This window comes from Manis pentadactyla, chromosome 2 (assembly GCF_030020395.1).
Source record: "Manis pentadactyla isolate mManPen7 chromosome 2, mManPen7.hap1, whole genome shotgun sequence".
In the NCBI taxonomy this organism is placed as follows: Eukaryota; Metazoa; Chordata; class Mammalia; order Pholidota; family Manidae; genus Manis; species Manis pentadactyla.
In genome coordinates, this window is record NC_080020.1 from 14,415,326 (window position 1) to 14,431,088 (window position 15,763).

At 37.5% G+C, this 15,763-nt stretch overlaps 1 protein-coding gene across 1 annotated transcript in view; it reads right to left on the reverse strand.

Moving 5' to 3' along the window:
• The window catches only part of MICU2 (mitochondrial calcium uptake 2), a 148,769-nt gene that overhangs the window by 66,274 nt on the left and 66,732 nt on the right, over nt 1–15,763 (reverse strand). The window contains exons 3-6 of the mRNA XM_036925502.2: nt 14,278–14,309; nt 14,088–14,163; nt 3,565–3,612; nt 2,495–2,577 (exon numbers count right to left, since the gene is read on the reverse strand). Coding sequence (XP_036781397.2) covers nt 2,495–2,577; nt 3,565–3,612; nt 14,088–14,163; nt 14,278–14,309 — 239 coding nt within the window. The remainder of the gene's footprint in view (nt 1–2,494; nt 2,578–3,564; nt 3,613–14,087; nt 14,164–14,277; nt 14,310–15,763) is intronic.

Consider the following 15,763-nt stretch of genomic DNA (forward strand, 5'->3'; position numbering starts at 1 on the left):
AGAAAGGTGGAGATACAAGTTGATTACTTGAGGACACTGGGACATTGGTCTTCTATTTTTGGCCTAGGTGTGAATATAGCTTCAAAGACAAATGAATTTGGTTAAAAAACCAGAAAAGTCTGAAATGAAAGAATTAAATAAGCATAGAGATTATTTGTGTAAATTGTTTCCTGAGTGATGATACAAACTCCAAATATAAAAGCATAAAATTCCTCTCTCTTAGATCTGGCAAGACCCTAAATATGTGACCATAGTATCACCTGTAGCTGCTGGTCCCCACTGGAAACTCTGCAATGTCAGTAAGTTGTGATGAGATGTCCTGTATCTGTTCCTGCTCTGGTGGCCACCTTGCTGCATTAAATTATGAGGCTGGGTTAAATACAGGATAACTTTCTGTGTGTTTTCAGTCTCTTCCTGCCTATTTGTAGACCACTGCAACAATGCAAATACCTCAGTGAAAAATGAGTCTGAAAAAGAGTTGTCTCAGTAAAAAAGTGAGAGGAATACTTAAGAGTTGTGTGATAAAGGCACATTGCTAAAAATTTGCTTCTAATTACTTAGGGTAAGACTGTAAGGGGTGGAAAAATTAAAAATCTTGAAGGATTCCACACTGATTGCTTCCAAGTATCTTTACATTTTTGCTGCATTTTAGAGAAAATGTAACTGGAAACTGTAGATGACAAATTATGTGTATACTTACACAGAAAAATAAGTAATTTCAATCAGCAGCTCCACTCCAAAGAAAAGGACTTGGTTCTAAAATTTATTTAATTAAAATGTTTGTTATATTTATTTTAAAAATTGATTCCCTATTTTAACAGACTTTTAAAATTAACTGAACAACTATTGATCTGGCCACATCAGGTAAGATGGTTTCTACTACATGTTAACCTCAAACACTGAGATTTTCATTTGTTACTTTACTGCCCACTCACATAGATGTCTGTGTCACTACCTTGTTTCCCCTATATGCTTACATTTATGTATTCTATACACCCTCTTCCAGGTAATTTCTAAAAATGTTACTTACAAACCTTATTTTTGTAGGATCCCGCTGTTTTATAAATTTATTCTCTAATTAGAACCTATTTTGCTATGTTCTTTGTTTGTAGTCCTTGAATAGTTTGATGTATATAAAGCCAAATATTTTAGTAATTAAATTTGTAAAGCCTGTGTTTGCCAAAGGGACTAAGATAGTTTATATATAATAAAATGCACTTGTTTAAATGTATAGTTTGATGATTTTGACAAATTTATATACCAGTCACTACCACCCCAATCAAGATCTAAAATATTCCAGCACTCCAGAACATTCCCTCATTTGTCTTTGCAGCCAATTTCTCACTCCCTCCTGGCCCCAGGAAACCAATGATTTGCTTTCTTTTAGTGTCGATATGTTCCTTTTCTTATTTCATATAAATGGAATCATACAGTATGCACTCTGTTTCATTAAGATTCATTCACCCTGTGGCATTTATCTGTACTTTGTTCCTTTTTATTGTGAGTAAAATTTTACTATATGGATATGATGTGTAACTCTGGTTTGGAGCTATTATGAATAAAATTGCAAGGAATGATTATATACCCATAATAATCATCCATGTAATCTGTGTGAATATGTTTTCTTTTCTTTGACTAAATATGTAGAAGTGGACCTGTCAGGTCATATGCTAAGTATATACTTAAAAGTTGCCAATTTCATTTTCCAAACTTCATGTACCATTTTACATTCTCAACAGCAAGGTAAGAGAGTTCAATTTGCTTCATGTCTTTTCTTTAAAAAAGGTCATAATTTTAAAAAGTCATAAATTAGTTATTTATTTATGTACTCATTAATTCATCAATGAATAGTTTTTCTAGGTAGTTAGGATGTGCTAAGCACTGTGCTATATATTTACCTATGTATTTTTTCTTCATTAAGTACTCTAGTAGATTAAAAACATTTAACTCTGGCACATATCCAACAGGTTATGAGAGCTTAGGTATTTTTTAATGTTGCCATCAACTTTCTTGGAACAGAGTGAAATTACTGGTTGGATTCCTGGAGTTGTCTTGGGAAATATTATTTGAATATATTTTCAGCTTTTCAAAATTAGCCTTAGGAAATTCTTGGAAAATCTGCACCTATTTATACTTAGTATGGCCTTTTCATTTTCCTCCTATTCTTTATGAAGGATTTTTATTTTTCTTATTTCTTTTTCTTGGGGGGTGGAATATAAGAATAATTTTTAACATATCTATGAAAACCTTTCTATTATCATTTGCTGAAATCATAATAATAAAACCCCAAAAATGTATATTCTTAAAGTCATTTCTCCTTTTGGTTTCTTCAAGGTTGTATTATGCAACATTTAATATTCTGAATGTATAAATGATTTCTTGACATTTCATATGTAAGCAGTGGGTATAATTTTTATTTTTATGGAAATATAAAATTATTACACAAGCATCCAGGTGTTTTATGATGAACCAAAAATAATTAGAGTCTACTTACCTTAAAAAATTCCTTTTTCTCAACCATCTCATCACCATCTGTATCCAGCATTTTAAAAGCAACATGAAAACCAGTATGGGGTTCTGAAATTAAGTGAAAAATGAATAATTATGTAAATGCTGGTGCACTGCAAGTTATTTTCAGATCTATAGATTTTCAAATTTGAAATCAGAAGCTGTACCAGGGTTATGCCTAAGCAGAGAAAAAACAATCTCTTTGCATGAGAACTGTTTCCAAAGGCTGCTTGTGTTTTCATGGTGCTGTTCTGCTATTGAGGGTTCAATCCTTCAAAGCAAAATTAATCTGAGAACTTAACTTCTTTAGCTCTGCCAGGGGCTTTCCTATATTCTTACAGTACTTTGGCAATTTTCATGTGGATTATTACTCTTCATTTCCATTTTTCAGAGTAGAGTTTTTGGAAAAGTTCTGTTTGGAAATAATTTTGGACTTACAGAAATGTAAAGATAGTAGAGTGACTTCTCTGATGCCCTTCACCCAACTTCCTCTAGTGTTGACATCTTAGATAACCATAGTACCTTTATCAAAACTAAGACATTAACATTGGTAGAGCATTTTAAACTAAACTACAGACTTTATTTGGATTTCAGGTTTTTTCTACTAATGCTGCTTTCCTATTCTAAGATCAAATACAAGAAACCATGTTGCATTTCGTTGTTATGTCTCCTCTAAGCTGTGAAAGTTTCTCAATCTTTCCTTCATTTTCATGACATTGACAGTTTGAAGAATGGTCAGGAATTTGTGGAATGTCAGATGAGGTTTTTTTCAGTATTCCTAAAGGAAGGTCAAGTCTGATTCTTCTGTTCAATAAGCTTTCTATTAAGGAGACAAAGTTATGGGGAGTCAGTGTAACATATATGCCAAAGTTACAGTGGAAAGGAGGTAGAAAGGACCTAAAGGGATAATCTAATTCAATAGTATCATTTTATAGATAAACTAAGGTTCTAATAATATTTTTACTGATAAAGACATAAATACCAAACCTTCAAAACCCTGTGTGGTAAAAATAGACAATTCCATAGGATTGTTGAGAAAAATTGTAGGATACTTACTAGTAAGGATTGTAAGCAAGAAAAGATACTCCATATATGAAATTAGCCCTGAAAGAGATAAAATAAAAGCATCAGAAATTAAGTTTTAGACGGTTTATATGTAATTATATATACACACTTGTATGGAAATTTCACCTAGTTAAAAACACATTTTTATTTTAAATTATCTCTCTTTGGCATAGCAGAAACTTTTAAAATAGAGTTATGTACAGTACTAATACCTGAGAAAAGATACTATATTTCATCAGGTTACTACTACTAATGAGGGGGAAAGGATGCTGGCTAGCAAATAACAGGTATTCACTCCAGGTTTTATTTGCATGGCACTTCAGTAATATAATATCTCATGTGAAGCGAATTTATAATTCAATAGAATAACAGAGATCGGGATATACCAAAGGTGAAACTATATTATTTAAAATGAAATAACTAAATCTTTGTAGCAGTAACTTGATTTTCCTTTGGGAAATCATTCCTTCCTCATTCTCAAACATGCAGTTTGGGTAGGATGCCCACTCTCACCTTTGGAGGTAGATGGAGGGAGAGTCAGTGTATTCCCCTAGAACTGGGGCAGGGATGAGCACACTTGCCTCTTAGCTGTCCTAGGTTAATGAGCCAGTTGCATTAATCTGGTTGCAGGGACTGGTTCAGGGATGTGCCATGATCTAGCTGGGCCACTCAGAGTATAATTTCTGCTGAGATGCTGGATCATTCAACTTCATTTTTTCCCCTGCCTTCCCCTCCAACCCCAGCTTTGCTGAAGGGAGAATGGAAAGAGTGCCCAGGGCTGCCGGATAGGCAGTATGAGAGACTGAGAGGAGTCAATATTTAGTTGACAGGCTTAAAGATGGATAGTGGTGATGTTTGAGCCCTAGTTTAAGCTGGGCTTGAAGCTAGCTCTATGTCTGGTCACTAAATAAATTTCTTTTCTTGCTCAAGTAGATAGTGTCAGGTTTTTTAAGCTTGAAATGGAAAGAATAATATATAACATCTTATATATCACCTATAACATCTTATATAGCTTCTTGATAAGCTAAAAATAATTCCCTTCTGGATCATAAGCGTGGTAAAAGCAAAATACAAATTAAATAACTTTATCATGGAAAATTTCAATTATATAAAAGTAGAGAGAATACTATGAAGAGTAATTGCATTATATATATCAGCTTCAGTAATTATCAATTCTTGGCAGGCCTTGTTTCATCTATACCTTTCTTTACTCCCCCCTACTTTAAACTGGACTACTTTGAAATAAATATCCTATCGTATCACTTCCTAGTAAAAAATTCAGGCTCTATCTCTAAAAAGACTGTTCTCTCCCTTCAAATGTATTTACCATACCTAAAAAATTATCAATAATTTCTTAATATCATCAAGTTCAAATCAGTGTTACAAGTCCCTGCTTCAGAAAAAAATATTTTTAGGTGTGCTCAATCAGAATTCAAAGGTCCTTGCAGTACACTTTGTGGATGTCTCCCATGCCACTTTTTTCCTTAAAAATGGGATATGCTTGTAAGTTTACACGTGACAGGAATGACACAGTGGAGAGAGACTGCTGATATGGTAGAGGGAGGTCATGACACCAAAGCAGAGAAGTTTTGCGAAGGCAACAGATGAGGCCTGGTACCAACGCAGAGGCAGGGCGGCTCTGTTAAAGGAATAGTGCTTCTATGAGGGAAGGGCAGGTGGGAATGACACATGCAGCTGCAGGGTGCCAGGCAGATCTGGAGGTGAGTTTTGTCCTTTATGTAAAGAAAAAGAAAAGCCCTTAAAAATTTATTAAGTTCTCCTCTGCACAGGATATATTTCATTACAAATTTTATCAATTTTAATAATTATCTTCATGATTCTGAATGTAGAAAACATGGTATTATTAGACATACATTCTCATAATCTGTAATAGAGCAGAGCAAGTTTAAAAACCATGCTTTGTGTTTAAGCTGCCATAGTCATGGGTTATTTACTTCAATTAAGTGACTATACCATATTAAATCTGGTAGTACACTGAATAACTTCAACTTAAATAATATCTAGTTCAGGAGAAGGAAAAAAATTCTATACAATAGTAGCAAGTCACTAAGTATTAAGCTGATTAAATGTTGGTCACTAGGAGGCAGAAATTTCATGTAATGTTTTAGAAATAGTTTACAACAAAAGGAAGTGTTTCAATGAAAAAAATTACATGATGATAATTTTATGTTTTTATTCAGATGTCAATAAACAGTTGATGTAGTTTTGTAAACTTTATGGAAGTATTACTGCTAAATGGATTTAATCTTGTTGGTAAAATACCAATTAATCCTAATTGGGAAGATTAATATAAATTACTGAAGAGTTTTGATTGGAAAATATTTTTAAAAACATGTAGTCTTCATACTTTAAATACATAGGAAAGGTACCTAAAATTACATACCAAAAATACTCAAAGGACTCAATGACTAGATCAGAATAATTTGTAATTAGCATGTAATATATTTAATTTTAGATGAGTATCTATTATCTGCTAGAGAACACTTTAGGTAACATGTTAGGCAAGTGGGGATACAAAAATAACCACATGAAATTTTCCTCTTAGAGACTTTATGGTTTAAGTAGAGAATGTGAAAGGCAATACAGTATAGCAAAATGCAAAAAATGAGAAGGAACAAGACCTCTGTTTAGTGCTTGCAGAGACTGCAGTCATGGAGTACGAGAGCTGATGGGTGGGAAGCATTTAATAATTGGGAGTATAGATGGGACTCCGGCCACACTGCAGTACCAGGTGGCACTTACAGGCCACACTACAGGCAATCTGAGGTAATGTGAGATGAGGCTATGCAAGCACTTTTCCCCAGAAGTAAGTATGCTTCTAAGGGCCTTAGAAATGTGTCTTTCTTTTAAGTACTACAGCTTCATTCATCTCTCATCTTTCAAATATTTTCCTAGGAATTTACCAAAGAAAACAAAATCCCTGATTCAAAAAGATACATACATACCTGTTTACTGTCGCATTATTTGCAATAGCCAAGATATGGAAGCAACCAAAATGACCATCAATAGATGAATGTATAAAGGTGGTACATATACACAATGGAATATTTCTCAGCCACAAAAAGAAAAGAAATCTGTCCATTTGCAACAACATGCATGGACCTAGAGAATATTATGCTAAGTGAAGTAGTCAGGTGCAGAAAGACAAATACCAAATGATTTCACTTATTTGTGGAATATAAAACAAAACAAAACAAAATGAATAAAATAGTAGATTCATAGACACTGAGAAGTGACTGGTAGTTATCATGGGGAAGGGTGAGGGGCACAGAAATTCTCAAATCATAATGTAAGTTGGTCACAGGGATGGTAGTACAGCATGGAGAATATAGTCAATGATTTGGTAACATTTTTCTATGTTGACAGATAGTAATTGCACTAGTTGGGGTGAGGATCTAATAAAATGAGTAACTGTTGTACCACTGTGTTGTATACCTGAAACCAATATAAGATTGTATATCAATGATACTTCAAAAAAAAACCAAAACAAACATCTTTCTCTTAAAATAACTTAAACTTTCTGCAGTTTTAATTTTATAAATTTGCCTTGAAATTCATTTTTAACAGAATTTCTAAAATCATGCTTGTATTAGTGCTTGACACAAATGTTGAATTAACCTACTCCTATTATTTTGCCACTTGGTCAAAATTACAGAACTCTCCCCACCCTTCTTTCCTTCAGGGAAAAAAAGAATCAATCATAAAACAACTGAGTTTATATCCACAGATATCACCCAGGTTTTCACAACTGATAACTACAGTTTCTTTCTTTCTTTCTTTTTTTTTTTTAATTGAAGGGTAGTTGACACACAGTATTACATTAGTTTCAGGTGTACAACACATTGATTCAACATTTATATACATGATAATTCTAGGTACCAGCTATCACCATACCAAGTTGTTACAATATTTTGACTATATTCCTTATGCTATACATTACATCCCGGTTACTTATTTATTTTACAATTGGAACTGTGTTTATATATATATATATATATATATTTTTTTTTTTTTTGTGAGGGCATCTCTCATATTTATTGATCAAATAGTTGTTAACAACAATAAAATTCTGTATAGGGGGGTCAATACTCAATGCACAATCATTAATCCACCCCAAGCCTAATTTTCGTCAGTCTCCAATCTTCTGATGCATAACAAACAAGTTCTTACCTGGAGTACAAATTCTTACATAGTGAATAAGTTACATGGTGAACAGTACAAGGGCAGTCATCACAGAAGCTTTCGGTTTTGTTCATGCATTATGAACTATAAACAGTCAGTTCAAATATGAATATTCATTTGATTTTTAAACTTGATTTATATGTGGATACCACATTTCTCTCTTTATTATTATTATTTTTAATAAAATGCTGAAGTGGTAGGTAGATAAGAGATAAAGGTAGAAAACAGAGTTCAGTGTTGTAAGAGAGCAAATGTAGATGATCAGGTGTGTGCCTGTAGACTATGTGTTAATCCGAGCTAGACAAGGGCAATAAACATCCACGTATGCAGAAGATTTCTCTCAGAACATGAGGGGGGAGGTTCTAAGCCTCACCTCTGCTGATCCCCATTTTCTTACCTGATGGCCCCCTGCGACTGTGCCTGTCTTAGGTTGTTCCTCCCTTGAGGAATCTTACCCGTCTCTGGCTAACCAGTCATCTTCCGGGGCCATACAGGGAAATGTTAAGTTGGTAAGTGAGAGAGAAGCCTTATTGTTTGAAAAGGTTAGCTTTTTACATCTTTGCATATTTATGCCCTGTGGCTTCTATGCCCAGCATTTGTCTTGAGGTATCTTTACCACTTGGAAGAATTATGATACTCGGTAAATTCGACATGTGGCACGAGTTCTATTTAAAGGTTGTAATTAGGTAGGAAGAAGAAAAGCTATAGAAGTAGCAGGGAGAAGAAAACCTGGGAAGATTGACTATTTCTTTGACATATCTTCTTGTAGAGTAACTTCAGCATGGATAGGTTTTGAACTACTAATTAAATTGTGCGCACACATTAACATAATAGGAGTATAGTTACATAACCAAAGCATACCTGTAATTACCAGCCATCTCCAGTGAAACCAAGAAAACCAGTTAGGCACCTTAGGCATTTGTGAAAACTTATCTATGATATGGTGGATATTGTCCAACTGAACTTGAACAGTCTGAGAGAATTAAGATAAATTAAAACAACCCATTCCTGGGGACTGTTCACATCCCATATGTTCTTTTAACAGTAAATAGTCTGTGGTTGTAAGATTTTGGAGTGCTACAATTTGCACTTCTCCAAATTCTTGGTTGAGTTCCAACAGTATAGATCCAGTCCAATTTTGTTGTTTTACTGTATGCACAGGCCAGCTTAGATATCTCCTTCCTCATTCCCATGGCAAGTCCAGTAACTGGTGGGATGAGTGCATCTACACCTGTGGCAGTGCGTGGATCTTTGTTGGGGTTTTTTTTGCTGATCATCTTCTGTCATGAGTCTTCCCGAGAGTGCTGATGTTGGAAGTTCTTTTTCATATCGTATCTTAGTTCATTTTCGGGGTAGCCAAATTAGGCTTTGATCCTCTGTATAAACACAAACAGACCCTTTGCCTACACTTTTATATGCCCTTTATATCATTGTGTAGAATTCATTGGAGGTCACCACACAGGAACTGCTTTTTTTTTTTTATCATTAATCTACACTTACATGACGATTACTTTGTTTACTAGGCTCTCCCCTCTACCAGGTCCCCCCTATATACTCCTTTACAGTCACTGTCCATCAGCGTAGCAAACTGTTGTAGAATCACTACTTGTCTTCTCTGTGTTGTACAGCCCTCCCCTTTCTCCCACCCCCCTATGGATGCTAATCTTAATACCCCTCTTTTTCTCCCCCCCCTTATCCCTCCCTTCCCACCCATCCTCCCCAGTCCCTTTCCCTTTGGTACCTGTTAGTCCATTCTTGAGTTCCTACAGTTTCTTTCTTAAAATCCCAAAATGCCTTCAGAAAAGTATTTGTCATGAAAGGATACATCAATGCCACCGTTTCTATCTAAATATCAGTTTTTGGGATTTAAATATTATACCTAAAATCTACTCTTAAATGCCAAATTAACAACAATTTCCTATAATCTTTATTAATTACGATTTAACAGGTAGTTTAATTTATAAATTCACTAAGAAGAGGCCAAGGTCCAGTTAACGTTAAATCTTATAAAACATATAGCAATTACATTACCAATACGACTAATTATAAAGTTACAATGTGCCAGACATAGTCAGGAAACTGAGATTAACTGGCCCAAGGTCATACAGCTAACTACCAAGAGCTGGGAATGCAAACCAGGCTTAAAACCCATGTTATTAATAATTTTTTTGGGTTATGTACCAGATACTATAAATGCTGAAAATATTATTTTATTATTTCTTTAACACAAGGTATTACTGCCTTGTGTTAAAGCAATGAAAGCGAGTACAAAGGAGATTAAGTGACTTCCCCAGGTCATAAAACCAGGAAAAATTTGAATTTAAGTCTGTTGACTCCAAAATACACTCCATTATATACTCTCCATAGACTGCCACCCAGTAAATTCCTATTTTAAAAAATTAGGGATATTTTTAACCTAAGTTTTGGGAAGTTCTGGTGCATATTAGAAGGAATCAGGTAAGGGGTGTAAAGATAATCAGATAGTTTAGTAGAAGGAACTAATACTTGTAGAATATAATTACAGTTATACATGTACATATAGTCTATGTAGTCCACTAAATATTGACCCACTGAGGTATGGGCAGAAACTGATACTTAATAATAATCAATTTGATTATTATTGATTTTATGGAGTAGGGATGCCAACGTTATTACACCTTTTGTCACATTTTGTTTTCTTTATGGGATGTTATGCATTTTTCTCATTTTAAAATTAATGTTGACATACAAAACTTTTTTTAAAAAAGTAATGATTTGAGAATGCCATAGATCTTTATTTTTTTATTATTTTTATTTTGGTATCATTAATCTACAATTACATGAGGAACATTATGTTTACTAGGCTCCCCCATCACCTAGTCCCCCCCAGTGCAGTCACTGTCCATCAGTGTAGTGAGATGCTGTAGAATCACTACTTGTCTTCTGTGTTGCACAGCCCTCCCCATGCCCCCCCAACATTTTACATGCTAATCGTAAGGCCCCCTTTCTTTTTTGCCATAGATCTTTTTTTAGCTAGCTATAAAAACTTGTCTGTGATTCAACAAAAGGATTATGAACCAGTGATCTAGAATTACACTTGAACTTAATCCTTCAATTCCTTCTTCAGACAAAAGGAAAGAATATTATCTGTTAATTCATCAGCAACTTCAGGTGAACATTTTTTTCTATACTTGTCATAGACTGGTCCTTATATCAAAAGGATCAGTAGAGGTCCTCTACCTATTTGTACGAGCATATTTAAATACATTCAAGTGACATTCACTAAAGTGAGATTTGGCTTGAAGAGGGATGACGGTAAAACTAAGAGATATTTATGAATTATTTATTTACTACCCGTAGATAACCTTGGGAAGCTTAGTTAACCTTTGGTGCCTAGTTACTCATCTATAAAAGGAGACAGGAAAGAAGACCTTCCTCACAGGATTGTTGTGTGGGTCAAAGGCACGAACACATGCAGAGGGCTCAGGGCAGCACTCGAGGCACAGGAAGCCTGCAGTAAATGTCTGTAGCTGTTAATGCCGTTCTGCTTGTACAGTATTTTGGAAGCACTTACAGCACTGATAAGGCCACCCCCGGGGAGGGGGCCTGCCTGACCTCTCCTTCCCCAGCCTCTCCAAGGATTCCTTCTCTTTCGTGTGACGCTCAGAATGAGAAGCTCCGCCCCAGGGCCCCTTCTCTCCTCACTGTACACCTGCTTGCTGCACAATGGAACCTGCAACCATAGCTCCACGTGCTTTTTAAATGACGACAGTTCTAAAATCTGAACTCACTATGTCCTCAGCTGGACTCCGTCCCCTCCAAGCTTAGTCCTCCTACGTCCCACGCGTCTCGGTGAATGGCACCATTGTTCACCTAGTTGCTCAAACCAGGAATCTGGGCAAAACATGAATCCTTTTCTTTCCAGCCCTCTTACATCCAATTAGTCACTAAGTCCTATCAATTTTATCACCAAGTATCACCAAAATACCTATTATTATGTTTATATTCTTCCCTCCATTTCCACTACCTCTGCTCCACCCGAGGATCCCCTGCTGATACTGCAGAACCTCCTACTTGTTTCCTCTTTTGCCCCCTTCCTCAATCCATTCACCACCCTGCTGCCAGACTATTTTTTCTAATTTGATCTGTCACTTTCTTGTCAAGACTTTTCAGCGGCAATCCACTGTTCTCAGGGTCAGGTAGCAATCCTCTACGAAGTCCCACAAAGCTGTATATGACTCACGCTCTGCTCCTCTCTCCGGCTTACCTCCAGCTGTCCTCAGCAGCCACTCTTCTTACATGCTTGTAGGCTGGTCTGTGCTTCCTCTTTCCTGCCTTCACCATCTCCCACTCCGCTGCTTCTGCCCAGGCTTTTCTATTACGTCTCTGAAATTCCCATTTCATGGTAACACCTTTAATTTATTCATTGTATGCTTAGTCTCGCCTTAGCTGAAACCTGGTTGTTCACAAAGGGTCCTGGTGCCCCCCTTTTCAAATGGAGATTACTCTTCTTTTTCTACTTTAGTGCCAATTCCAGACTTTCTCTCTTCTAAACTCTTGTAAAAATCTCTTTCCTTTGAAGCTAAAGCCCTGTAGCCAGAAACTATGTTTCTCTTCTTAGTGGTCCTCTACCAAACTTCTCTATTTTTATTTTCAGTCACTGAAGACTTTAGTACCTGTTTCAGTGACTTTCTCTACTCAGTCATCATCCTAGTGATTCCAACACGCATATGACAATACTCTCTCTTAGATCCCTGGAAACCTCACTGCATTAACTTGGCCACCCACTTCTGCTTTAGCCTCCTAGTTCCATGACCACACCCAGAACCCTGAAGTCACCTGGACCTGCTTCATCCCTGAAATTACAAATTCAGACACCTGCTCTATGGTTGTAAGTTCTTTTGTGCTCTCGGACCCCTTGCACACCCGTTTCTCACCCTCGCCGGTGGCTCTCTTGGGACCGCTGCACTTCTTCTTTTCATCTCTCTTCGTTACCTTTCCTCTCTGTTGTCTTGCTTACACTCCAGGACTCATTGCTTAAACCTCTCTTGCCCTCAATATTCTTAACTCCCTAGCCCACAACTCTTCGTCCAACCATGTGCCTGGCAAAATCCTAACCCCAGTGCAACTGTCCCCATTCCTCTCCCCACAGGTGTCCTGCAGAGCCACCACCACACAACCGCCCTGACTGGTGACTCTGTTCTTTTATGACTGACATTATCTTCCATCTTGTAAGCTACCCAGCAATTTTTTTATGTTTCTCTGGTCAGTTCTCTTTCCTCATCACAGAAACAACTTGACACCTTCTTTCTCCATACCTCCTACTTTACACATAAAATCAAAGCTTTCCAAAAATCCTGCATTAACTTCTTGACGTTAAATTTGCAAATATCTGCATTAAACACCCACTGGTTCATTCTTTCCTACAGACACCACAGAAAAGCTCTCCACCCTGTGGAATGCTGCACCTTCCACTGTGCTCTGAAAACAGTCTCTTCTCTCACGTTTTCTGGGATTTTGTCCCACTCATGCTTCCTTTCTCTAACATTTCCACCTCTTCCTCTCATCAGCAAGAGGCATGCTCAAGCCACTTTATCTAAAGTAAGCCCACATTCCCTTGGCCTTTGGCTTCCACCAGCTCCTGCTCTCTGCTCACTTTTGCTCACACCCATGTTTCTCAGCTGGTCTGCACTTAACTTCTCATGTCTTGACTCGCTTCTCCGTTGTTCTGTGATTCTGCTTCAGACCCCATCATCACCGAATCGCACTTGCTCAAGGGCCGAAACACTTCCTTGCTGTTAAATCTACTGAACGTTTCTCAGTCCTCAGCTTAATCAATCTCCTTAATTGATTTATACATACTGGGTAACTCTTTCGTGAACACTTTCTCCTATTGGCTTCTGTGATAACCTTCTCCTGATCTTTCTCTGCCTCTGGCCACTCTGCCTGGTGCCTTTCATGGGCATGTCGTCCTCTTCCGCTCCCTTAAACGTCAGCGTCCCTCCGGGTGCTCCTGAAGGCCTTCTCTTCTTACTTCAGGTGCTCTGCCTCATTCCTCCTCCCCAGGCTTTAATTAAAATCAACCTCTGAATACTGTACCTGTAATTGCTCAAAGAGTTTCAGAAAGTTACTTCCTACTAGAGTATTTTATTATAACTTAGTAACATCTGTTAAAGAACATGGAGTTATAACATTCTCTATGTAGAGTCTCTACTGTATATCCTCTAATATAAAGTTGCAAACTTCATGATTGCTTGGTTAAATTCCTTCATTAGTAATACCTTGGTTAAATAAAACATGTAAGTAGAAATTTAACAACAAACCAAAATTACCTTTATCACCAAGGTCTCTAAAAAAGGTCGATCCACAAGGAGCTGTTTGGATTCCTCCCAGTATATCCTCGAAATCCTTTCAATACACATATAAAAATCTTTGAATTTAATTTATTAAAGTTCATTTTCCAGCTTACCAAAAAACAAAAACTAACACCAAAATAAAAGAATACCCCCACACATTGCTTACCTTTTTTGTCAGCTTCTTGACTGAAGTTTTACCTATGGCAAAAAAGAAATGTTATTTGTACCCACATTCCTTGGTAAAACTTAATTTTCACTAAGAAAGAAAAATCACTTAAAAGAGAAAACAAACAACTAGACATTTATTTAAAAATATATGGCAATGTAGCTAGTATCTGTAACCCAAAGTAATGAGCCAGAGAATTGTAGTTCTTTGTAAGACCTTTCAATTTCACTCACCCTATTTCAACATATGAAATCTTATAACCATCTTTGCTTTATCTTAGTTGTCTGTCTAAATAAATTCTTGCCAAACATGATTTCTTTCTTCACGTGACTGTTAAAATCCATCCTTTTTTGCTTTTACTGATTAAAAAAATAGACATTCGTGTTTTAGAAAGCCTCCTTTCTGAACCCTGAAAAGTTCCCTTAAGATAACAACTTTCCAGTCAAATTTAAAAGGCTAGCTAAGGAGCAAGGGCGGAAGATGGCGGCGTGAGTAGAGCAGCGGAAATCTCCTCCCAAAACAACATATATCTATGAAAATATAACAAAGACAACCCTTCCTAGAATAAAGACCAGAGGACACAGGACAATATCCAGACCACATCCGCACCTGAGAGAACCCAGCGCCTCGCGAAGGGGGTAAGATACAAGCCCCGGCCCCGCGGGAGCCGAGCGCCCCTCCCCCCAGCTCCCGGCGGGAGAAGAGCAGGCAGAGCGGGAGGGAGACGGAGCCCAGGGCTGCCGAACACCCAGCCCCAGCCATCCGGGCCAGAGTGTAGGGCCCTCGATACTGGGAAAACAGGGCAGCAAGAACAGTGAGCAGGCACTGGAGGCTGGGCGACAGAGGACATAAGAAAAGCGCGCGACCATTTTTTTTTTTTTTTTTTGCTTTTTTGCTGCTTTGTTTTGGCGAGCGCTGTTTGGAAGTCTTAAAGGGACAGGGACCCCAATATTAGGGAAACAGGGCAGAAAGACCGGTGAGCAGAGGCCTGAGGCTGGCACCGGAGAATAAAGAAAAACGAACGACCACCTTTTTTTTTTTTTTTTAAATTAAAAAAATTTTTTTTTTTTTTTAATTAAAAAAATATTTTTTCTTGTTTTTTTTTTTGTGGTCGTTGTTTTGTTTTGGCGGGTGCTTTTTGGAAGTCTTAAAGGGGCAGGGCAGGACACTTAATCCAGAGGTAGGGAATCCGGGGATCTCTGGGCACCCTAACCCCTGGGCTGCAGGGAGCAGGGAGGCCCCTTACGGAGATAAATAGCCTCCCAGCAGCTCCTGCTCCAAAGCGACTCCACCATTTTGGAGTAGCTGCCCGAGCCAGGCCACGCCCACAGCAACAGCGGAGATTAACTCCATAGCAGCCGGGCAGGAAGCAGAAACCCTGTCTGCGCGCAGCTGCGCAGGACAAGCCACTAGAGGCCGCTGTTCTCCCAGGAGAGGAGGGCCACAAACCAACAAGAAAGGAAGTCCTTCCAGCCGTCACTCGTCC